Source organism: Phragmites australis, chromosome 2, assembly GCF_958298935.1.
Source record: "Phragmites australis chromosome 2, lpPhrAust1.1, whole genome shotgun sequence".
Classification (NCBI taxonomy): domain Eukaryota; kingdom Viridiplantae; phylum Streptophyta; class Magnoliopsida; order Poales; family Poaceae; genus Phragmites; species Phragmites australis.
The window spans coordinates 32,370,207-32,395,064 of NC_084922.1; the positions used below are offsets into that span (position 1 = coordinate 32,370,207).

A 24,858-nucleotide genomic window follows, 5' to 3' on the forward strand; every position below is an offset into this window, starting at 1 on the left:
TGGGTTGCAAGTAGGTGTTCAGAAAAGAAGCTTATGCCTGATGGTACTATCAAAAAGTATAAGACTCGGTATAGCGAAAATGGTCATATTAGACCATGATTATGAATTTGGTGATTAATAATAATATAGTCAATGAGATTAACATGTTTGTCAAGAATATATATTAGAAGGTCTCAGGGATGTAATACATTAAGAAGTAACCATAGCCGGGACAAAATTTGGTTGAATTGGAGATGTTCCAGGAAAAATGACAACACCGGAAGGTCTGGTGCAGAGGAGTTGTGAACGCTGGAGTGTTTTCTTGCTAGGTGTTTTTACACGCTGGATGATCCGACGATGTGGAGATATGAACGCCAGAGCATTTCTGAATTGAAGTTCAAGGATGGTACACGCTAGGAAGTCTGATGATTGAAGTGTGCACACCAGAGTATACGCCGGAGCATTTGTTGCAGAGAGGATGTCAAAGTCTAGTTTGGTGTAGTTTAACACACCGAATGGTCTAACAATGAAGCAAAGCAACGCCGGAGTATTTTGCACTGAGGAAGGCGCGGGATGGCTTAGTTGAACACGCCGGAAGGTCCGGCGATGGAGCTGGTGAACACGCTGAAACATCTAGTGTTCACATTTGTTTTGAGTGGAGTTCCAATGGCTAATTTTTGGAAGGTGTACACGTCAAAAGTTTCGGTGAGTACAATTTGTCTACACCGGAACATCCGGCGTATATAGAGAATTTGAGCCATTGGGGCAACAGCTAGTCTACAGGGTTGAGGCTATAAATATCCCTCCGTTTAGTCATTTGAAGGTGTTGGAGTCCAGAGAAGCTCATATACACTTAGAAGACATCCACGCCATCAAAGTGCTAAACGTGATCATGCAAGGTAATTAGTACACCATTAGAAGAGTTATTAGTGCTATTAGGCCTAAAGAGAAGTGTTGCTAGGTGCTGAAACCTAGAGAGTGGATCAAGGAGTGATCTGACCTTGTACCAGAAGGTACACTAGCGCCTTGGAGTCTTAGTGACTCGCTGACAACTTGAGCCTTGGTGGCTCAAGCTTGTTGACCCTCCAACTTAGTGTAGAACGGCGGCAAGAAGCATGTACAGGGATGCAGAGGCCCTTGCCTTGGTGGCTAAAACTCCGAAGTGAAGACGACATACAAGTGACCGGAAGAGGGGTTAGTGGTGAGACCTCACCTTGGTGGCTTGGTTGCTCATCGTGCCTGAGGTCTTGTATTGGTGGCTTGGTAGCTCAAGAGTCATGACCAGAAGAGTCTTGATGACTAGAAGCATATCCTTTGTTGAGCTCGAACATGGACTAGGGGTGGCTTGTGTGCCACCGATATCACGAGATTAAAACTCCTTGTGTCGAGTTTGCTCTCTCTACCTTATTTACATTTTTATATTTACATACTTATAATTTACCTTCCTAGAATAGGTTGCAAACCTTTTTAAACAGTAGAGTAGATACATTTGATAAACCGAGAGCATATTTAGATTGAAATTGATATAGGTTTATCTTGTGAAGTTTTTGGAGCTATTAATTTTTAAGTGTTCTAATTTACCCCCTCTTAGGACATCATCGTTCCTCACAATTAGTATCAGAGCTTTGTGCTCTTGACAGGGTTTAACCACCTAGAGTTGTGACGTCCGGAGTTGAAATGGATACCTATAGCACTCCACAATTCGACGACACTAATTTACCCTGTTGGAAAATTCTAATGATTTATTATTTGCAAGTTAAAGGTTTAGATATTTAGAGAGTCACAGAAAAAGTGATGATGTCATGTGTCACCAATAAGGAGAGGCAATTAGATTCATTGGCAAAGAGTATCATTCTATCATATTTATGCATTGATGTGTTTAATCGTATTTATTCTCTGACCAATGCACATGATATTTGAATTAGTGTCATTGAAATACATGAATGCACAAAGGATATACGCAATGAAAAATAGTATGCGCTATTCACTAAGCACAATGGCATCAGACAACTTTCCATGAAAATGTTAATGATATATACTCATGTTTGAATATTCTTGTCAATGAGATCAATGGGCTAGGTTTGATACCAATTGAAAATGATTAAGTGGTTAGAAGAATACTTTAAGCTCTTCTTCCAAAGTACAATTTGATAGTCTTCATCATCTACTATAACAACGACATCAACAAGATGACTCCAAGCTAAGTAATCAGCAAGATCACCGCCCATAAGATGACTATGAATATAGGGGGTGGAAGCTTCTTCCTTGTCCGACACTAAGAACCTTACTCTCCTAAGAAAGCAAGTTCAATGCCAACACATAAAGGCAAGGATGAGGAAATAAGAGCAAGAGTCAAGCTCAAACGAAGATGATGGTGATCAAGATGAAGAGAGCAATAAAGAGGATGATCAAAGTACATCAAATGGTAAAGAAATTGATCCCAAGATCGTCAAGCTTTTCTCAAAATTAGAGAAGAATATGAAGATGATCAATTCCAAAATTGATCATCCAATCTGAATTAAAGACTTAGTCAATATAATTAATCATATCAAGAAGGAAAAGAAGACAAGAGCAAGAACGAGACAAGAGGAAGGGCCAAAGCATTCGCTAGCATAGGAAGATGAGTGAACAAAGATGAAGAGTCAAGCTCAACTAATAAAAGCCTCACCAAACACTCCTCCAAAAAAAGCTCTTCCTCAAGATGATCATCACAAAGTCATTACACAAGATCATCATCACACAAGTCATTACTCAAGCCATCTTACAAGTGTTGTATGGCTAAAGGTATGGATAACAATATAAGTGATGATAAATTTGATGACGATTCCCCCTCTCACGAAGAACTTCTTGAATTGATCTATGAGCAACAAAGTGCCTTAAAGAAACAATCAAAATAGCTTAAGAAATTCAATTCATTTAATGACATTCATGCTAACTTTGTTTCTAGTTATGAACAATTATTGAGAAAATTCAATTTGCTAAATAAGGAACATGAAGAGCTTAAGGCTAAATTTGAGTGCATAGAATCTCAAACTAAGGTCCATTTTAAGCAATCTACATATCTATTTAATTTTAATCCTAAGATAGATGCTTACACTTCTTGTGATGATTTGATTATTTATCTAGCTCACCCATTTGCAATGAGATTTGTGTTGAGACTGTTGTTGTAGAACCACCTAACAACCTCATTGCACAAGAGAATGATGAGCTGAAGCAAGAAGTGAAGAATCTCAAGAAAGACTTGACAAGATTAAAGGATAAAGAACATGTTCAACCTACTTAAAATAACCGTGATAGCATGATGAACAAGCTTATAGAGGGGTCCACCGTGACATGCTTCAAATGTCATCAAGAATGCCACAAGTCCTTCCAATGCAAACAAGTCAAGAAGGAGACTAGGGAGAATAAAAAGACAATGAATCTCTCCAACAAGACCTCCAACCTCTACACCAAGCTTAACTACAAGATCAAGACCAAGAGCAATCACTGCAAGCTCAAAAAGCAAGATAATGGCAAGGTGGTTGCACACATAGTTAGGAGAAAGGAGCGGAGGTGGAACCAACCTATTTGGATGCCTAAGAAAATTATCACCAACATAAAGGGATCTTAATTGATTTTGGTTCCAAGACTTGAAGTCTATGGGTGGACTCAGGGATTTGGAGACTTGACTCACAAGATTAAGTAAATATTCAATCAAAGAAACCAAGTGTATAAGATTGGACGTGTTGATCATAAATATCATATACCCAAATCCTAATCTAAAGGTAAAAGAGGTGATTGTACTATATGTAAAATCCTTTTAATTAATGAGTACTTTTGTCTTGTCTAGGATTGTGCATGCTTATTTCAAATTATTGCAATGTCTAGTGTAGATTTTTTTATATGGTAGGTTGCTTGTATTTATCTCTTTCTTATGAGCAACCTACATTTATTAATTGTAAGTTCCTTATATGATACTAGTTTTATAATTGGTATCCTTATGTGCCATGAGTTCAATCTATAGAGTACTCTCCCCATTGTTATCAATAATAAGTGCATATTTCTCATAAGTATTCAGGACTTGTATGCACATATTTATGGGGAGTATATCCTATAGGTTGTGATTTTGGGATTAACATGTGTTTTAAGTAATATCTTTTGTAGTCTCATGGAGTAATCGATAATTTCCCATATGTATGCAATGCTTAAAGACTTCAACTGATATCTTTGTCAAATCTTCTGTTCATTTAAGCTACTATCATGCATAATATGGCTTAAACTTACTATCTTGACATATTTATCTAGTTGTGTATATATTTCTTTCTCATCATATGTATGTGCATATATATGAGGATTTTAAACTATATTATGTGAGTTTCATGAATTGTGATCTATGTTCTTTCATCTCAATTAATATTCACATATTTTTTAAATTGAATCCCTACAAGTGATATCATTTTATTGGATCATAGTTTATGAAGCTATCTCCCATGTGCTCTAATGTTTTTCTCTTGAGTTCGACAAGGGGATAATTGTGATTACCAAAGCAAGTGCAAGATACATGAAGGTTGGTAAAGGGGTAAGCTCTTGCATAGATCAATCAAGGGAGATAGTGGTGTTAGAGAAAGGGGAACCATAACAAAGAGGGACTAAGTGGTAAGAATATAAATCCAAGCAACGTGGTAAGACTTTGTACTCTTTACAATTGGTATTATTTATTACTTGTCACTTGCTTTGGTTATGTTGTCATCAATCACCAAAAAGGAGGAGATTGTAGCGAAAATGATCATATTAGGTCATGATTGTGATTTTGACTATTAATAATAACATAGTCAATCCGACTAGCATATTTGTCAAGAATATATATTATTAGATCTCATGGATGCAATACATTAAGAAACCACCACAGCCGGGATAAAGTTTCGTTCAATTAGAGAAGTCTTGGGAAAAATGATTACACTGAAAGGTCTAGCTCAGAGGAGTTATGAATGGTAGAGTGTTTTCTTGCTAGGTGTTTTTACACGTTGGATGATCCGGCGATGTGGAGATATGAATGCTGAAGCATTTTTTAATTGAAGTTTAAGGATGGTACACGCCAGAAGGTCAGACGATTGAAGTGTGCACGCTGGAGTATATATTGGAGCATTTATTGCAAAGAGGATGTCAAAGTCCAGTTCGGTGTAGTTTAATACGCTGGATGGTCCAGCGATGAAGCAAAGCAGCACCGGAGTATTTTGCACTAAGGAAGGCACAAGATGGCTTAGTTGAACATGCCAGAAGGTTCAACGATGGAGCTGGTGAACACCTTGGAACATCTGGTGTTCATATTGGTTTTGAGTGGAGTTCCAACGTCAGAGCATTTGTTGTAGAGAGGATGTCAAAGTCCGGTTTGATGTAGTTTAACACGACGGATGGTCTAGCGATGAACCAAAGCAACGCTATAGTATTTTGCACTGAGGAAGGCGCTAAATGGCTCATTTGAACACACCGGAAGGTCCAACAATGGAGCTGATGAAGACGCCAGAACATCCGGTGTTCACATTGGTTTTGAGTGGAGTTCCAACTGCTATACTAGAACATCGGGCGTATATAGAGAATTTGAGCCATTAGGGCAATGGCTAGTCTGCGGGATTGAGATTATAAATACCCCTCCACTCAGTCATTTGAAGGTGCTGGAGTACAGAGAAGCCATATACACTTGATAAGACATCCAAGCCATCAAAGTGCTAAACCTGATCATCCAAGGCAATTAGCACATCATTAAAAGAGTGATAAGTTCTATTAGGCCTAGAGAGAAGTGTTGCTAGGTGCTAGAACCTAGAGAGTGGATCAAGGAGTGATCGAATCTTGTACTGAGAGGTACTCTGGTGCCTTGGAGTGTTGATGACTTGCTGACAACTTGGGCCTTAGTAGATCAAGCTTGTTGACCCTCCGACTTAGTGTGGAGTGGTGGCAAGAAGTGTGTATGGGTACGTAGAGGTCGTTGCCTTAGTGGCTAAAACTCCGAAGTGAAGACGGCGTACAAGTGACCAGAAGAGAGGTTAGTTGTAAGACCTCACATTGGTGGCTTGGTTGCTCATCGTGCTTGAGGCTTTGCCTTGGTGGTTTGGTAGCTTAAGAACCATGACTGTAGTCTTGACGACCGGGAGCATATCCTTTGTGGAGTTTCAACATGGACTAGGAGTGGTTTGTATACCACCGATATGGCAGGATAAAAATCTCTTATGCCAAGTTTGCTCTCTCTACCTTATTTACGTTTTCGTATTTACATACTTGCAATTTACCTTCCTAGAGTAAGTTGCAAACCTTTTTGAACGGTAGAGTAGACACACTAAATAAATCTATAGCACAGTTAGATAAAAATTGATATAGATTTATCTTGTGAAGTTTTTGGAGCTATTAGTTTTTAAGTGTCATAAATCACCCCCTCTTAGGACATCACTGTTCCTCACACTCGAGTTGTGGCCAAGGGTTATGCCAAAAAATAAGGCGAATATTTCTTTGATACTTATTCAGCTATCGCTAGCAGGGCCGGTTCGGAGGGGGGGTCGAGCGGTGCGACCGCCCCGGGCCCCCAAAATCCAAAGGCCCCATATGTATATGTATACTGTGTATATCGGTCCAAAAGCAAACTAAAAAAATTAGATCTAGACGATTTATATTTAATAATGAGCCCTATTTTTAATCTCGCCCCAGGCCACCGAAATGTCAGGACCGGGCCTGATCGCTAGACTGGTCACAATAAGAGTTCTACTTTACTTGACTGCCTCACACGGTCTTCTCGTTCATTAGATGGATGTTAAGAGAATTTCCCATGATATATGTGTGTATTATCGTTATGGTGAAGGTGTGGGAGTTATTATGTGCATGTATGTTGATGGCATACTGATTTTTGGATAAATGTTGATGTGATTAATGAGACCAAGTCTTATTTGTCTCATAATTTTGATGTGGAAGATCCAGGAGAGGCTAATGTGATCTTAAGCATCAAGTTAATCAAGGTTGAGAATGGGATTACACTTTTGCAATCTCATTATACGGAAAAGGTCTTGAGTCGCTTTGGCTAAATGGACAACAAGACCTCTCCAACACCTTATGATCATAGCTTAATACTTCAAAATAATAAAAGAATTTCTTGGTTTCAACTGAGATACTCTCAAATTATTGGATCACTCATGTACCTATCTAGCACTACAAGACCTAATTGAGCCAGTTTACTTCTAACCCGAGTGATGATCATTGACGTGCGCTTGAGCGAGTCATGTGAAACTTCACTATTCTGGGTACCTATTAGTATTGGAGGGTTATAATGATTCAAACTAGATATCCGATGCTGATGAGATTAAGACCACAAGTGGATATGTATTCACTTTTGGTGGTGGTGCTAACTCATGAAGTTCTTGCAAACAGACCATATTAATGAGGTCAACCATGGCAGCAAAACTCACCGCATTAGACACAACCACTATTGAGGCAGAACGACTACGTGAGCTCTTGATGGATTTGTCACAGGTTGAAAAACCGATGTCATCTATCCTTATGAACTGTGATAATCAAATGGTTATTGTCAAAGTTTAAGGACAACATGAAATGCTCAACACATGTAAAAAGATGATTGAAATCTATCATAAAACTGAGAAACTCCAGAGTGATAGCGGATTATATCCAAACAGGCCTATATGAGTTATACTATAGTGATAACCTAACCTATATGATCGGAGATCCCGTAAAATAGAATCTAGAAAGAATAAGTTATTCAATAACTGAAGGAGAGTACTACACAACCCACTGCATTGAAGATGCAATACTCTCATAATCTGTAAGATATGATGGTTATTGCCTTAATATGTTATGTTGGCTGTAACTAGCGAAGATGTTATCCTACAGGACATTCTTGAAAAAATACACCTAATGAGCCTGATTGTTGGTCGTAATTTATGAGACTTGGGTGATCTCTAATAAACTCATAAAGAGATCAAGGAGTATGACTTATATGCTCTACTTGATGGGTAGTCTATTGGCTGTCAAGTATCAGTTATGACTTTACATGAAACTCATTTGTACAAAACTTGCAATTCAAGATATAATTCATTGTCCAAGTTGTAAATTAGTATATATTTAAGTTCTAGGTGAATGTTCAATCCTAACAAGTATCCAATGAAACACTGGTATATTGAACAAATATGGGAACAAGCAAATCTATATGAGACTTTGAGGGAGGGGATCATGGCCATGCACATTGATTGGAGAGTGATGGCGCGGGGAGGCGGTGATTTGAAACGGCGCGTGATTTGGGGGTGACCGGGACCGGCGGCGGGAGGTTAGGGAAGGGGATCCGGTCGGGAGGGCGGCTCGGGCGGGCCCTCATGGCAGCGAGACAGGCAGGGAGGGGCTGGCTCGGCAAGCGCAGGCCAGCTCGGCCTAACGGGCAGGCACGGGGGGGGGGGGGGGGAAGAGCGGCCCACGGGATAGAGAGAAGAGAGAGGGGGAATGGGCCGGCGCGGAAGAAATGGCCCGAGAGCACTTTTCCATTTTCAAAAGCCTTTTCTATTTTGATTTCAAACAATTTTCAAAAAGGGGTTTGAAACGAGCGACATCTAGCGAATTTTTGCAAACTTTTCCCACGCATAAAAAATCTATTGCAACTACGATGGCATGAATGCAACAAGCACAATTATAACATGTGGCCAATTAAATTTAGAAATTAATTTTCCATCTAAATTGAATAAAATACAACTCCTATTTAATTCTAACAAAATTTTAGATTATTAAAAAAAATTGAGATTTAGGGTGTTGCATAAACAATTTTACAAGTAGACTCGATGGGCGCAGGGATAGGATGGCTTGATAGACTATCTTACGGCGCACGACGATGAGATAGGTCGGACGGCTAGGGGAGGCAGGTGTGGAGGCGTTTCACGGTTAGGACATGCATTTAAAGCTCTCAGGACAAGTTGGGTTCACACAATTCTCCAATTTATGATCTAAGAGTAGAATATATACCTAGGCATGTGTCTGCTAATCGGGGTCCACCTGTAAGTTCTTTCTCTCTATGATATATATAGAGAGAAGGATCCCGTTTGTAAAGGAGGATCGGTAACCAATTCACAAGCACTCATATCAAAATATATATGATGTAGAGCTGTTATCATTTAGGAGACCTGAACGTGGATAACTCTGGTGTTCTTGAGTTCAACACGCACACACCGATGAACGTACACCTTAAACCTTAGACAGGTACAGCTCAAAATCATTATCATCGATTAACCCTTAACAATGCGGCTTTTATATACCGCTGCCACAAATGTGTTACTCATCATTGCTAGTCTTGGTGGTATACGAAGTGGAGTAGCAGAATAAACTACTTGCATGGTGTATGCGAGTTATATTGTAAGGGTACGTCACCTACTGTTGTCAGTCTTAGTTTAAATGGATTATGTGTTGTGAGTCATAACGTGTGCGTGTATCATGCGATGTTATGGTACGCCGCTCGAGCAATAGGCTATGTCCATTCGTGAGTGGCAAAATGCATGGTCATCTGTGGAACAGGCATCCGCATTATCATCACATCCCAGTACTTAAACTTTTTTTAAAGAGGAGGTCCATACTCACATAGCTGCACAGAAGCTGCATAAACGCCTTCAGAGAGCGTTGGGGCTCAAATCCGGATTGCTCCCCTGAGAACTGCTTTAGGAACAGTTGGTTCGGCAGCCCTCCCAGCACTGAAACTGAATACTGATCTGTCGCGGGCAAAGAACTTGAGCCATTGCGGTGCTAGTGCCTAGGAAGTGAAGAGCACCTCACCGTTCAAACTATCCAGTTCAACCCACCAGCATCCGGCCAGCCAAAAAGCCTGGAACCGTGAGCCCCTCAGGCACTAGTGGGTCGTGGCACGTGATGGAACTCCTTGAATCTCTTCCTCGACCAGACATGCATGCATCTGAGCTTTCAATTGTCAGTTTGATCAGGTCAAGGCCCAAAACTCTAAACATGTTGTTGAATAAATGCACACTTTTCAATTTAATTTAGTTCCTAAATAAATCATGAGCAGAAATTACAAAGTAGACATGTATATAACAGAACAACGATGTGGTCATAGTACCAAAGTAGATATGTATGTAACAAAACTTCACCTTTTAACTCTCAAAAGTACTCACTAAGAGGAACACCAGAATACTGCTCGGCATGACAAACATAATTGAATAAAGGTTGATCATAGCGAACATACTGATCGATAGCGAGAGACGCAGAAGCTCTCGTGATGGTGATGCAGAAGGCATCGATGAACAGGAAGTAGACCGCTCTATCAAAGGAATAGAAAGTAGATCACAAACAGTCATGCAGAGCACTTTCGAAAAACATTATTTATCATCTCCAGGTGCAGCCCTTTTAAAGCATTGGATGTACAGCTGGTTTCGCCCACGATGAACTTTAGCAATAAGGTGGTGCTGGCGGTCCCAGATTCGGAAGATCTTGTCCTCGATCAGCACCTTGGAGCCCCCTCATTCAGTTGGCCCACATTGATGAAGTTGTTCTTCAGCCATGGGATGAAGTAGACTCAGAGAGTGCCTTGTGCTCTCCATTCTTCCCAATGAACAGGATGGTGCCACAGCCGCAGATGTCGACCACCGAACCATCTCCAATACGGATGGAGCCCACCACGCCTTGATTGAGCTTCATGAAGACATTGTGGTGACCCTTCATGTGGTTTGTGGCACCAGTGTCAAAGTACCAGCCCTCTAGGTGGTCGCCGTGGTCGTTGACACCAAGGTGGACTTGCACACGCGGCTTGTCGAGGTGGACGTGGCTTGACGGTGGCTCCTACACTTCACTGAGAGAGTAGACTTGTCTTCTTCCTCTCCCTGTGCCAAATAAACATGTGCCTTCTTGAGCAATCGATAGTCTTGGCCCAGTGATCATAGTGCCCGTAATTGCGGCATTTGTTGTGAGAGAGGTTGCGCACGGCCTCCTTGCCTTTGGAACCGTCACATCCCCCTTCCTTCCTTGATGTGCATGCATGGCCACGGGCATTGCCGCCGCCATTGCCACTTCCCGAGGACCCTAAGCCTTGCTTCCCACTCCTTGATTCACGTGAGCCATTACTCATCGGTGAGGAGCTTTCCGCCGATGGCAAGGGATTCTTCTGGATCAAGACAATCCTCCACCACCTTTAGTCTCCCAGTCACTTCCTCCAACGTGAGCGTCGAGAGATCAAGAAGTGTCTTGATGGACGGAGCAATCTTTGAAAATCTCTTAGGGACTGCCCGTAGATATTTTCTACCACCTTCTGTTCTTCCATCATTTCTCCGTGCATGGTGAGGTTGGTGATGAGGCTGGAGAGACGCATCATGAAATCGTCGATCATCTTCCCATCATGGAACAAAATTGCCTCGAATTCCTTCTGTAGTTGTTGCGTCGAGGCCTTGCAGATGTGATTATCGCTGACACGCATCGACATGATGGCATCCCAGCCTGCTAGATGCTCATTTTGACAACGAGCGTGCCGATCATCTCCTGGGGCACGGCCTGGAGGATGGCCAACAGTGCCATGTGATCATCCTAGAAATTCGAATCGCCAAACTCCACTGCATCTCAGATACTACGAGCCTGCAGCATGACCTTCATGAGCAAGCTCCATTCAACATAGTTGCTCCGTGTGAGGATCGGGTACAACACGTCGCCAACCTCCTTGACTACACATTGGACGACCACATTGCATTCACCGATATCTTGGTGTCGCAATCATGGCGGTGGCAATGGGAAGTTGCGGTGGTTGAACTACCTCCAAGGACTCAGAGCTGCACCTATAGAAGCCGATATTGCTAGGATCGATCAACCCTGACTGTAGTACTAATTGTGGATTCGGTCCTGCAAGAGGTGGGTCGTAAGAATACACACGTGAGCACATACTGTTAGCAGCTTCTCGGGGTTGACACGGGAAGTCTCGGTAGCTCGCGAGCGCCTTCGGCGAAGTTTTTCCTCCTCTGCCCGCGCATATTCCTCGAACTTGCTCATGAGGACTTCCACTGTTCGTATTGGGCGCTGGTTCAGCCGATCGTATAAGGGGCCTTCGGCCAGGCCCTGGGTTGCGGCATCGATGACCAAAGAGTCCGATATGCCCCTATCTGGGCCTTGGTTTGGGAGAACCTTCAAAAGTAATCCTGGAGGGTTTCGTCCAGCTCCTGCCTGATAGTGAACAAGCCTTTGGAGGTTACTCGCTCGACGAAGGTGTCCTAGAAGTTACTGCGGAAGAGGTCCTGGAGTTGGGACCAGGCGTGAATGACGCCAGGGTCCAGTGCCCAGAACCAGCGTTTGGTCACCCATTCCAAGGCGAGAGGGAAGTATTTAGCCATGGTGGTCGGTCCGCCCCCGCTGGCCTCTATGGTGAGGGCATAGGAACGAATGAACTCATCAGGGTCCAAATCACCCTTGAACTTAGGTAGCTTCGGGGTCTGAAAGCCCTCCGGGAAGGTCGTAGCCTGTAGGGGAGAGTCGTAGTCTTGCACGGGATCCTCACGATGTTGGCTCCGAGGTTCCGGAGGCCGAACGTGCAGGGTCCTGGTGTCGAAGAGTTAATCAGCTCGTAGAGCTTGGATCAGAATAGCGCCGGTTGTCACGGGGGCGGTGGTGGTCGTGCGGTTAGCTTGCTGCTCGATCTGCTGGGCCGTTTGTTGTTCCTCCATATGGGTTAGGAGTGCCGCCAAGCGCGATTGATGCTCGGATGGAATGGTGTTTTTGGTGGTGGCACCTGCTGTAACCCCTAGGGGCAGCAGGGGCCTCACCTTGCTGCTGCTGGGTCTCCGGGGTAGAGAGCCCCTCGGTGTCGTCCACAACTATTGTCATGGTTAGGTTAGCGGTGATTGTAAGGCCCTCGTTCCCGCCGGTTGGGGGGCCGTCGCCGATGCGACCTATGTTTAGTCGCCTGGACTGTCGCACAGGCATGACCGGGGAGTCGACCGTCGTCACTGCAGCCTTGGTGGTCTTCTTCTTGGGTGTTAAATATTGTGGGTGAGATTGGGAAGCTGTTGGAGCTAGAATTGAGAGACTCTTGGAGATGTTTTAATCATCATCTATATAAACGGGGAGGTTCCATTGCTAGGGGGAGATCAAATTTATTTGGCCAAAGCCCCACCGCCACCGTCGTTGATTAGTTTGTCGCTAGTTCGATCCGCCACCGCCAAAGTTTGTCATTACTAACATCTTCCATCACCAAACTTCGGCGCCGCCATCGAATTAATTCACCGCCATCAATGAAGAAAATTTGTGACCGGAGCTTTGCCGCCACGTTCGGTCACCATGGTAGGTTTTGTTTATTAATTTTAACCTTCATCTTATTCCTTCTCCCTTGTCGATTGCTAGCGTCGCCGATGTGTGTTCCGGCTGGCTGTTTGCCATTGCTGCCAATGTGTCTTGCCAGTTAGCCTTGTCCTGATTTGCCACCGATGTGTCTTGTTGGTTGTCTGTGTGCCGATCTGCTACTGATGTGTGTTCCAACTGGACGTGCGCCGTTGATGTTGATGTGTGTTCTATCTGGCCGTGTGTTGTTGCCACCGAGGTGGTTGTTCTGGCTGGTTGTGTTCTATTGTCATCATTGAGTTCATGTCTGGTGGTGCCGATCTTTTGCTACCGGCTTACGATGGTTTGATCAGCTCATTGCCAGCCTATGGTGGTGTGCCTTCCACCAGCCTGTGATGGTGCTACCTGGGATGATTTGGTCAGTAGCTCTGTTGTCACCGGCTCGCGGTGGTTTGATCTGCTTGTTATCGGCCTGTGGTGGTGTTGTCTTCCGATGCTACTGATGCCATTTTGTTGCCAGACTGAGCTCTTGTTGCTGTTTGTCGCTTGTTGCCACTGGTGATGCTTTTGTTGTCAGCCCGAGCCCCCGTTGCTAAGCTGCTTATGTTGTTGGTTGTGTTGTGACCATGTGATGGTGCTTTTGTTACCGTCCTGTTGCTGGTCTCCTGTTGCCATGAGATGCTCCTTCTACTAGTGGCCGATCTGATTCTACTTTGTTGTCGGATGATACTAGTTGCCCTATTCTATCCCCTGGTGGCTAGCCGGCTGTCTTGCTGCCTGCTGATGATGGTGTTTCCGCATGGCCAATTATGTTTTTGCTAAGGCTTGCCCAATAAAGAGTATCTGGTTGATGTTGCTGCTCTGCTGATGGGTGATGCTTTCTGTTTTGCCTGGTAGTCTGCTGGCGATACTGATGTTTCCATGATGCCTAGTGTTTGCTGATGGTGTGCTCTATTGTCGGCCCTGCTGCCCTGTTGCCATCTGTCTATTGTCGGCCATGCTTTTGTGGCCATCTATCTGTTGTTGGTGGCCTGGTGACGGTAATTTTGTTTTGTGGCTGCTGATGGCTTGATGATGATTTATGTTATCCCCTTACTTGTTGGCTCATGGTGCTGATTGCCCTGCTTGTTGGCCAATGATGTTTGCTAAGGCCCAAAGGGTGTTGCCTGTTGCATGTCGGTATGCTAGTGACATGCTTGCTGCCTTGTTACCATGATCGATGATGATAGCTTGAGGTCATTATTCTAGTGATTCTGTGTGCAATGTCGTTCTTGGTTGCGGGTTCACTTGCGTTGCCGGTGATGTTATGTATAACGGCGTGCTCCTAGCTCATGGGTGTTGTCCATTATTTTGCATGAGGCTAATGATCTGCAACAAATTAATTTATTTTGAGGTCGATGATGTTACTTGAGACTGATGATGTTACAATTAGAATATTCACCTGCGATCGATGATGAAGATTGCTTGAGGCCAATGATGCTACACATATTCACAAAGAACCAACAAGGCTTTGGCATGTTACTTCTGTTTTCTCTTTTACATCTTATGCACAAATGGAGACCACCGAGACGGCGACCATAAACATAGTTTAATCAGAGATGTTTTGTGAATTAACAATGTAGATGTAATTAACTTGAGACTTCGTGAAGCCACGAGAAACAAGAACCATATAATCATCAACTAATTACTAGTCAAATGTACTTGGTGCAATTCAATATGTAATGCATGGAAAATAGTACTATGTAATTCCATGATTAATGAATAAAGCAATGTTTACCCAGTATTATGTGTGTTCATGTTTACTATTTATTTGTATACTTTGTATACGGGTATGTATGCGCTTCTTTAAACCTACACCGTAGAGTAAACTCTTCGTAGATGGTTGTTTCTCTCCATGTAATATTAGGTATGAATCAAACATGCCCTAACTAAATGTAGTCCGGAACGAAAGCTGGGAAGGCAAATACTAGTGTGCAATCAGATATGCTATTTTTTTGCATCTGCAGAAAACCTATTTACGATTAAAAATCCGTGTTCCAGATGCATGATGCTACTCGATACTGTACAGACTATTCACAAATGAAAAAAGTCTCTACATGTGAGACCTAACCTTACGTATTATAGACATACCAATAGCATTTTAATAAGATGTATATCTTTATAATAATATGAGAGTAATTTCCCCAAAACAAATCTGTTAGCTCAGCCTTGAGAGCACTCATCGATAATAATGTGTTACATCCGTAACTACCAGCGGCTGGCAGCTGTTCCACTGATATAACGCCATCTCGTGACGGCATCGCTGACAGATGAGACCCACGTTAGTCAGAGGATCTCCTTACGTGGCAGCTGCATCGTTTTCTCTCATGCTCAAAGTCACAATCATAGAAACACAGTAGATTGCATCATGAATCTACGAGACAACGTAGGGGGACGTAACTTTATCGCTTGCTTCTCGAGTACAGTTAACGACAGTAAAATCTCCCTTCGTATGTGCATATTGTTAGGGCGAGGAATCCTACTACTAATATCGTATTTAGTAGAAGCCAATCAAACTACTTCGCTTCGCGAAACCAAATGACCCGGGAGCAAGAGCCGCGCGTTTCAGAGCACTAATGTATTTCCCTTACAGCCTATGGTTAGAACTGTAATAATGAATGGTTAAGCGGACGTCTCATGCAAAGTTAGGAATAAAAGACGTTCTTTTGTGAAAAAAAAAAAATCAAACGGCAGTATAAATAGAAGACGCTGATGAGCAGTCGCCAGCCGATTTGTTGGGACACGATTCGTCGATGGTGGCGTTCTTGATCTGCCCCAAGTCAGAAACCACGCGTCCCACTGGATTAGCGTCACCTTCTGCGGCCTGTCCATGCGCAAGCCCATCAGCGCGTTCGCCAAGCACTTCAGCCCCGCCTGCGGGAGGTCCGGCGAGCGCAACGCATGCGCGACGAGGTGTCTCACGTCCATCACGTTGGTCACCCGAAATCCGTAGTCCACGAACAGCCGCTGTACGTCGCCGTCGATCCCGATGCCCACAAACCAGGAGCTCGGCGCGCGAGGAAGTCCTGCAGGGCTGCCGGGATAATGTCGGCATGGATGATCCTGTAGACGAGGCAGCGCCGTTCGACGCAGAGCGTGGGCAACGAGTCGGCCGAGGATATGACGGTGGTGTGGATCACGGTGCCGTCGTCCATTGGACGATGTCGGTGTGGTACGTGGCTGCCATTTTCTTTCGAGAACGATACGTGCCTGGCATTGGAGGAACCGAGGTGGACGAGCAGGGCTTTTGCTTTCTTCCGTCGACAAAACTTCAGGGATTGGTTTGATTGTGGACAAGAGTTTTGTGCTTGTTGTTCGTACATATGGAGTTGATGTGATCACCAGACTTCAGATTGGCATCAAGTGCATCTGACTTTTGCCTACCTTTTCCTTTCTGTTTCCTTGTGGAACAATGCTCCTTCCAAATACATTTTAGTTTGAAGAAGGAAAGAAATAATGAAGATTTCGCAATGTTAGTACAAAAATGTGCGAAGTTCTGATTAAGAACCATTGGGATATAGACGAGGACGGTCTGGGAGATAGTTGTTTGGTTTGTGCGCAGTTCAACCTTGCCAGAATTCGCCTAGCCTGAAAAAATTGGCAAACATTTGGACGATTGTCAAGCCCGTCCATGCCCATTCAAATCCTGGATAGCCGCATTGGGAGGCAGTGGAGTGGATCATGGGATATCTCCATGGGAGCTCGACGTTGAAGCTTTGCTGCCCATATCCCAAACATTACAAGCCAATTTGTAGGAATGAGATTGATGATTAAAGATGGAGTGAATAGGCGGTTTAATAAATTTTTTATAAAATTGATAGTCTTCTTCTATTTAGATCACTCAATATATCTCAAAACTCAAACGAAAATAAAAATAAAGTAAAATTTTAACAAGAGAAAATCAAAACAACATGACTCCACGAATAGTATATAAATCATATGTTCTATTTAAGATCAATCTTTGTGTCTTAGCACTTGAAAGATCACAACTAGAAAAAAAATAAGAAAAGATGAACACCGAGCAACGAAACTCTCTAAATTGATTGTCTAGAGACAAGAGAATTCAAGACACCATCATATAAACATGTGCATGCGAATTTTATACCTCTAGCAAAAAAAAATGACCTCACGAGGTGCTAAAATTTCAGCCCAAAATTAAAACAAAAATCAAATCCAGAAACCGAAAAACTTAAAAACTTACCAGAGAACCAATAGAGAAAAACTAGAAAGAGGTAAGCACAACAATATGAAAAAAATAGATTTCATTACAACAGAAGTTGACCTATTTTAAACAGATTATAAAGATTTTTCACTCAAAACTCTCAGTTAATATGTAGGCTAAACACTCAAATGAGTGGCACAATAGGCTCAAGTGGCTACTTCACCCTCTCCTATAACCATGCCCCTCTATTTATAGACGCAGAAAAATTGACCCTCAAGTTTTCCAGCTTTTTTCAAAATACCCCTCTCTTATAGTACCCTTCTATCTACCACTAAGGATGTTTTAGTGTATTTTTTTCTCCATTCATCGGACGGCCGTGACACCTTTACGATTTAACTTTGCCTTAACGCAAGCTTTGCGATGGTGCTACGTACTCCTCCAGTCCTCCCACGGTTTTGAGACCAAACTGTGAAACCCTAGCACGCTTCTCAAAGCGTGACTAGCCACCACTTGTTCCCATCTAAACCAAGCGCTCTGGTGATGATGCGCGTCCTCCATCTTGCGATCTTGACCGCCGTCAAGTCTCTCCCGCTCTTGATCCCTCGGATCGTCTTGTCACTTACACTGATATCCTCTTCGCTTGACTTTATCAACACGCTATCTTCATTCTCCGTTTCATACATTGCTTAACCTTCATGTGTACAGTTAGGATCATCTTTGACTCCACCTAGCCCTTCTTGATCATCTGGCATTAAGCACCCGCCTAACCTCGATCATTCGCCATCGACCGTTATGTTGTATGCATCACCTGCACACCTTAAAACAAGTAAACACATTTCTCCACATTTCTAAACATCTCCAGGTTAGCACTAAATCAAAAACTTCAACTCAGAGCACATCCTGCAGAAAATGTGAACACCAATATTCTGGTGTATTCTACTCTTAACACTAGACTATTTGGTAAGTGTAACACTATCAGTTTTAGGAAAACTTTCCTCTCTGCAAGAAAATATCCGTGAAAGCTTTCGGCGATATCATATACATCACCAGATAATCCGGTATGTACCAATTCACCGAACCACCTTTCTGCAACCTCCCTGAAACAAAGATCAGGTGCATTCTTCGGTATTCATAATCTCAGCACCAGACTATCCGATGTACATAATCAAACTTGGCGCAAAAAATTTCTTCTCCGCGGAAAATACTTTAGCGCTCTCAAAGTCTATCACTGAACCATCTGGTGTTTGGTTTTATTTCTGCTTCAGCACTGAAAATACTTCGATGATATGCTTCACACTCACCGGACCTTCCGATGCATTGATATCCAATTTCGTCTGAAAAATTACTCTCTGCAAGAAATAGTCCGACGAGTATACACTATCTACACCGAAACTTTCAGTGAACACCAGAACATCAGGTATACGTAATTTTTTTACGTCCAAAGAAGAATTCGTAATTCAAACATCACCGGCTCAAGTTAGACATGTAAAAAACAAGTATCTACAGACAAATACTAAACAAGTTCGAAACACATAAATTATTATCAATATCTCATCACTTCCTCACTTCGTTTCTCACGATCATTGGAAAATTGTGGGCGAACAAACTATTGGCCGAAAATTTTGGTAGGCTAGTTTTGGCTGAAACCACATTAGCAACATTTTGGCAGGGCTAGTTTCGGCTCAAACGAAACTAGCCAGATACTGATCGCTGCGGTCGCCCCGCGCCTGCTTAAGCTGCGACTGGATTTTTCGCTGAAAACTTAGATAATCCGCGATGATATTGATGCATGCTTCGTGCTGCAGGTTCTCGGGACGACTACATCAGGTCATGAATTGCGGCCAACGCCATACTTACATTTACTGACATAGTGACATGATTGCAGCAGAGTCAAGGGTAAACCCAGGCTGGAGACGAGCAATTCGACTGGAATTCGGACGGGAAACCCTTGATCCCACGAGTAATCTGGCGGTCCGAGTACCAGCCGATGTCGCTGCACGGAAAGTTGCCCCCGCTCGACAGCGCCAAGGAGATGTCGAAGCTTGTGTCGTCCAAGAAGTAGACGCCCTCCTGGAACCCGCTGAACTGGGACGCCTCGAACGCCCTGGAGCAGCCTCGAGCTAGGAAGAGCACGCGCCCGTCCAAGCCGCCGTCGAGATCCTCCCAGGAAGCCGTGTGCCGGCCGTGGGGCTGAGCCTGCACTGTCATCTCCAAGATATCGAAGCGGCGGTTTTGGCGCGGCATGGTGCTTGCGCTGCTCCCGTGTTCGACGGAGGGGAAGCGGCGCACGACCATCAGCAGCTTCCCGCGGGACTCCACCAGGTAGCGGCTCACGCCGGCGGAGGAGGCGCCGGGCCGCCGCTGCATCCGGTAGGATCTCGAGGCCATCATGAGGGCGGCCGCGCCGGGGGCGCCTCCCTGCGTGAACACTGTGACCGCCTCGTAGTCGGTGACGGCGTGGAAGCCTCGCAGCACCTCGCCTTCGTGGTACAGGATGTCCTGGAGCCTGTCCACCGTCTCGGAGGCCATCCAGTGAGTGTCCAGCCCCGGGCGCAAGAACGCGAGGTTGGATGCGCCGCACACGAGCGCGGCGGCGAGGCAGCCCGGCGAGGTGGGCGGCGCCGAGAGCGCGACCGCGCGGACGATCACGCAGCTCACGATGCCGAGGATAGGAACCCTGAGCCTCTCGGGGAGAGGGATCCTCGCCCTTGAGAAGAGGTTGACGAGCTCGTACCTGCGCCAGCCGTCAGCAGCGACTGCGAACCAGCCTCCTTCGTGGGAGCCGCAGTGGCGCGCGTCGCGGGCGCCGTCGGGGAGGGAGAGGCGGCGGCGAGTGAAGCCCGCAAGGAGGCTGACAAAGGAGGGCGCGTCGGCGGACGGGAGGAGTAGGAGCCAAGGGAGCTGCGGCGCCGGGACGAGGACCCGCCCGGCGGCGGCAAAGCGCCAGGAGCGGCAGACGGCGGCGAAGTAGACGCGGTCGGCGAGGCAGGGCAGGTGGAGGAGGACGACTCCGAGGAGCTCCGACGGCAGGTCCGACCACGACGGCGCCATCGGCGGAGGAGTGACAAGGCAGAGGAGGATCGAGGCCGAGAAGATTCTGCTGTGTAACAGTACAAGAAGCACTCAGGCATGTGAATTCTCCGTGAGTCAGACAGGTGCAAATTTGCCGCCCATTGGCATTTTCATCCTTCGTCTTTTTTCGCGGTTTCTACAGCGTGTCGGCAGCCCATGGTTTTTGTCTTTTTGACAATTTCAGTTGATGGGACGGCACTTGATGCTGAGTGACACAAGCCCATGCGTAACGAGCCAATCAGAAAGCGACGTCTGGCTGTGTGGGACCAAGAAATGGTGAAAAGCAAACAAGTGGAGTCGTGCACCCCAGCCTTGCCTACACACAAATGGACACCGAGCTTCGGAGACAGGAGTTGAGGATCGCCATTGGGAGGCAACGTGTGGAGTGGTGTTGAGGAAGGAGCAGATTTGGGTTACGCATATGAGTGGGGGGAATGTGGATTGTTTAATTCAGATGCAACTTATAGGGAAGATCTGAAACGTAGGGGACCATCATCTCACAAATAGATGGAACTTAGCATAACCGAGGATTAGAATGATTATCAGCAGTAAGTCAGAAGAGGACAAATTGGCGGTGAAATCATTACGAAGTACTATTATTAGGGAAAACTAAAAAAACCCCAAAAATCACTTGGATTTTGACTTTCCTCCAAAAGTTGTTTTTTTGCAAACCCCCCTCCCCAAGTTTGACTTTGTTAAAAAAACCACCTAAAAGTTAAAAAAATAAAAAAATCATTAACAAAATTCTAAAAATAACTAGAGACAATTCTAAGACCTTCTGTGAAATTTGTTTTCAAAAATAATATCTTTTGCATCATATTTCATGGAGAGGAAGTTTGGAAGAAAAAAAAGAAAAATGTGCAGCCCATTTATTAACTCATATTATTTTAACTTTGTCATGTCTACCATTATTTTTCCTACACAAATAATTGTTTAAGTAAACTAATAAAAGTGGTTTCACTAATTTTGGGGGTGTTATGGATTAGTTATGAATTAATCTATCTGCAACACATTTACTCAATCCTGCATGTTGCAATAACTATTTCAAGATTTCATGTAAAAAAAATTTACAAGATAGAGGATCATGTAAGAAGACTAAAAAATTTATTTCATGATTTTTGGATTAGTAAATAATTAACTATGCATTTAACTTGAATTAATAAATGAGTTGCACGTTTTTCTTTTTTTTCAAACTTACTCTCCATGAAATATGATGCAAAGGATATTATTTTTGAAAACAAATTTCACAAAAGGTCTTATAATTGTCTCTAGTTGTTTTTAGAATTTTTTGTGATTTTTTTAAAAAAATAAATTTTTAGGAGTGTTTTTGCAACAAAATCAAACCTTTGTGGGGTTTTTTGCAACAAAACAACTTTTGGGGGGAAAGTCAAAATTTAAGTGACTTTTGGGGGGCGGGGTTTGCATTTATCCCCTATTATTATTCTCATGCTTTAACTCGTGTAACCTGGAAAATCTAAACCCAAGCTAATGAAACAAGAAGCAATAAAAATACATCTTCCCAACTTTAGACACATGAGCTAACGGTGGTGATCACTATTACATAACAGGCTATAAGTAGCATCTTATCAGTGTCGATTATATAAAAATCATGACTGAAAACGTATCAGTGCCGGTTGTTAAACTCCCGCACGTGAACAATGACTGAGGCGTTATGAACCGACACTGACCTGACTATATCAGTGCCGGTTCCCTATACCAACCGACACTAATACATGCCTCGAGCTGAAAAAATCTAAGTCTTTGCACGGCTCCTCGAGCAGACCAATAAAACCGGCACTAATATATGCCACGAGCTGAAAAAAAAAATTAAGTCTTCGCGCGGCTCCTCCAGCAGACCAAGCCTTATCTCTTCCAGCGTCTCTCTCAATCTCTCTTCCTCTCATTTCTCCTCTCTCTCTCATCTCTCCTTTGTCAGCCGCTAAGGGAGGCGGCAGGCGAGAGGCAGAAGGCGCGGGATGTCGGCACCGCGACGAGGCTTGCAACCAGGAAGAGTAGGAAGCGCATGGATCCCACCAGCGAGTCCCCGCCGAGGTGCCAGGAGCCCACGACAGCCACGTAGATCTCGACAGTGACGGCGGCGCGGAAGTCAACGATGACCGTGGCCTCGCTGACGCGAAAGAGAAGTCGCGCGTGCCACGCCGGGTTAAGGAGGTCCGCGCCTAATTGGAGGACGGCCGCCGCCACATTGTCATAATTGGAGGACTCACCTTGAGGTAAGCTGCTTATCATAGCACTCGTAACTGCATCTTATTTCTGACTTTTCTTCCAGTGTCTCTAAAGGCCCTCACACTGCATATGAGGAGATGCACCAAGGAGACGAGAGTCTTGTGCGATCGAGTTGTCGATGTTGAAGCTTGCAAGACTCAAGTCGATGAATCGGCTGGTGACGTCGGCGCGGAAGTCCTCGGCGAGCGTGGCCTCGCGGGCGCGGAAGAGAAACCGCACGTGCTAGCGAGCGCAAGGTGACGACGGTGAGGCGCAGCTACGGCGGAGGCGAGGGACGTGGCGACGGCGAGGCAAGGTCGGAGCAGCATCAGTCGAGCGCGGCGAAGCTGTGGCGACGGCCTTGGTGCCACCACATTTTTCTCTGTAGGGCCCGTGTAGGGAATGGCAGCGACGAGGAGCGAGCGCGGTGGTGTCTGGGCGCGGCAGGGTGACAGGTCGTCTTTGTCTTTTTTTGTTTTTCGAAAATACTATCACTGCCGGTTGAGCCTCCAACCGGGTCTAAAACCAGTACTGAAGTTCTCATCACTGCCGATTGGAGAGTACCGAGTAAAAAATGCCAATTAAAAAACCAGTAGGAAAGTCATTTTCAACCGACACCGATATGATATTTTGTAGTAGTGGATCTATACACGAATCACCGGGCCTACGAGCTACGTACTTATATATTGGAGTAGTAGGATTAGTACTCGTCGTGAAGCAGCTGACGACCAATCTCGTAGGACACGAAGGGGTTGATGGTGGTGTACCTAACCTGCTCCGTCAGAACTTGGGTGTCCCACTGGCTCATGGTCACCCTCCGCGGCTTGTCGATCTGCACGCCCATCACCGCACGCGCCACGGCCTTCAGCCCCGCCTGCTGGAGCAACGGCCACCACAGCGCCTCCGCGGCGACGTGGCTCGGGTCCACCGTGTTGGCCACCTGAAGGTCATAGTCTTCGAACAACTTCTGAGCGTCCCCGTTGTTGCCGACGCCGACGAAGCGGATGCTTGCGTGCACGAGGAAGCTATGTAGAGCGTAGGGGATGAATAAGCATTCCTGGATGATCTGGTTGACCAGGCAGTGGCAGCCGACGCAGAGCTGGAGGACCGCGATCTTGTTCGGGTGGTCGCCAGGCCGACGATCAGGGTATTGCTCCTGAACTCCTGGAGGAAGAGCATGACGTCGTTGGCCGACGACATGACGGTGATGTGGATCGCGGTGCCGTCGTCTATGACGACGTTAGTGTCGTACGTGCCCGCCATTGGAGGAGGGCGGCTTTTGCTTCCATCTATTGGCAAAACGACGCGACTCGTTTGAGGATTGACGAGGGTTCTGCGCTTGTGCCGTTCGTATTAGGTAATATGAAAGCGTCGTGCAATCGTTTTTGGTCGCCCGATTTGTATCTTGCGGTCATCCTTCCGCCCGCTTGTGCATCCCATGTGCCGGCACGGGGTTCACGGGAAGCTTCTAATCGTGCTTCGTGTCCAACCTTGCCTATGCCCTGGTCACATTTGGCCCACGCGGTGCCTTATCAGGAGCAGCTAGGGAAAGCAGCCCCCACCCCCTCCCCCTGATTGGATCACCACGTTGCGTCGCCTGCAGGCACCGGTGTGGGCTCCATTGAGCAAGTGTGTGGGTCTCAACAACTGGGCAGGGTGTAGCTCAGGCGATAGAATCCAGTCCCCCTACCCCTCTCCCTCCTTTTTCATCTCTATGATGTTTGCGACGTATGCTTCTTGACTGCTTAGCCTCCGCCGTTGGCTCCTTGGCTCCTCACTCTTGACTGCTATGGTCAGTGGCTGTGCTCGCGCTTGCGGTACCCGTTGAATCCCGGTGGGCTAGGTTGTTTCGGCGGTTGCTTTTTTATTGTCTACAACCATATTCCTCCTCATGACCCCTCTTTGATTTGTTATCCTTTTTGGGTGGTCGCTTTCTATGTTGATGGAGTCGATAGGTGTTGTTTGCTCTTTTTCCCTTACCCTCCCTAGATTACTTTTTAATGTTTTTTTGTGCTAGTTGGTTGTATCTATCGATTTCTCTTTCGACAATTTTAAGGTTCCCGTGGTTTTTTTTTCAAAAGTCTTTGTTTGGATATTTGGCTCAT

At 45.0% G+C, this 24,858-nt stretch overlaps 2 protein-coding genes across 2 annotated transcripts; both read right to left on the reverse strand.

Annotated features, from left to right (window-relative positions):
• Positions 1–18,932: 18,932 nt before the first annotated feature.
• LOC133908405 (uncharacterized) lies at positions 18,933–20,946 on the reverse strand. Its single transcript, XM_062350418.1, has one exon. The coding sequence runs from the start codon at positions 20,504–20,506 to the stop codon at positions 19,346–19,348; it is 1,161 nt and encodes a 386-aa protein (XP_062206402.1). The 5' UTR covers positions 20,507–20,946; the 3' UTR covers positions 18,933–19,345.
• Positions 20,947–23,453: 2,507 nt separating this feature from the next.
• On the reverse strand, positions 23,454–24,016 carry LOC133905486 (uncharacterized). Its single transcript, XM_062347295.1, has 2 exons — positions 23,829–24,016; positions 23,454–23,778 (listed from the first exon to the last, which is right to left on the reverse strand). Exons 1-2 carry the CDS (start codon positions 24,014–24,016, stop codon positions 23,454–23,456), a joined length of 513 nt encoding a protein of 170 aa, XP_062203279.1.
• Between the last annotated feature and the right edge of the window lie 842 nt (positions 24,017–24,858).

What these genes read in the sequence shown, in the direction of transcription:
- LOC133908405 (XM_062350418.1), bottom strand. Translation starts at nt 20,506, where the DNA reads ATGGCGCCGTCGTGGTCGGACCTGCCGTCGGAGCTCCTCGGAGTCGTC.
- LOC133905486 (XM_062347295.1), bottom strand. Translation starts at nt 24,016, where the DNA reads ATGGCGGGCACGTACGACACTAACGTCGTCATAGACGACGGCACCGCG. An exon ending in GCGTCGGCTGCCACTGCCTG is followed by an intron (nt 23,779 to 23,828) that starts GTCAACCAGATC and finishes CGCTCTACATAG; the next exon opens with CTTCCTCGTGCACGCAAGCA.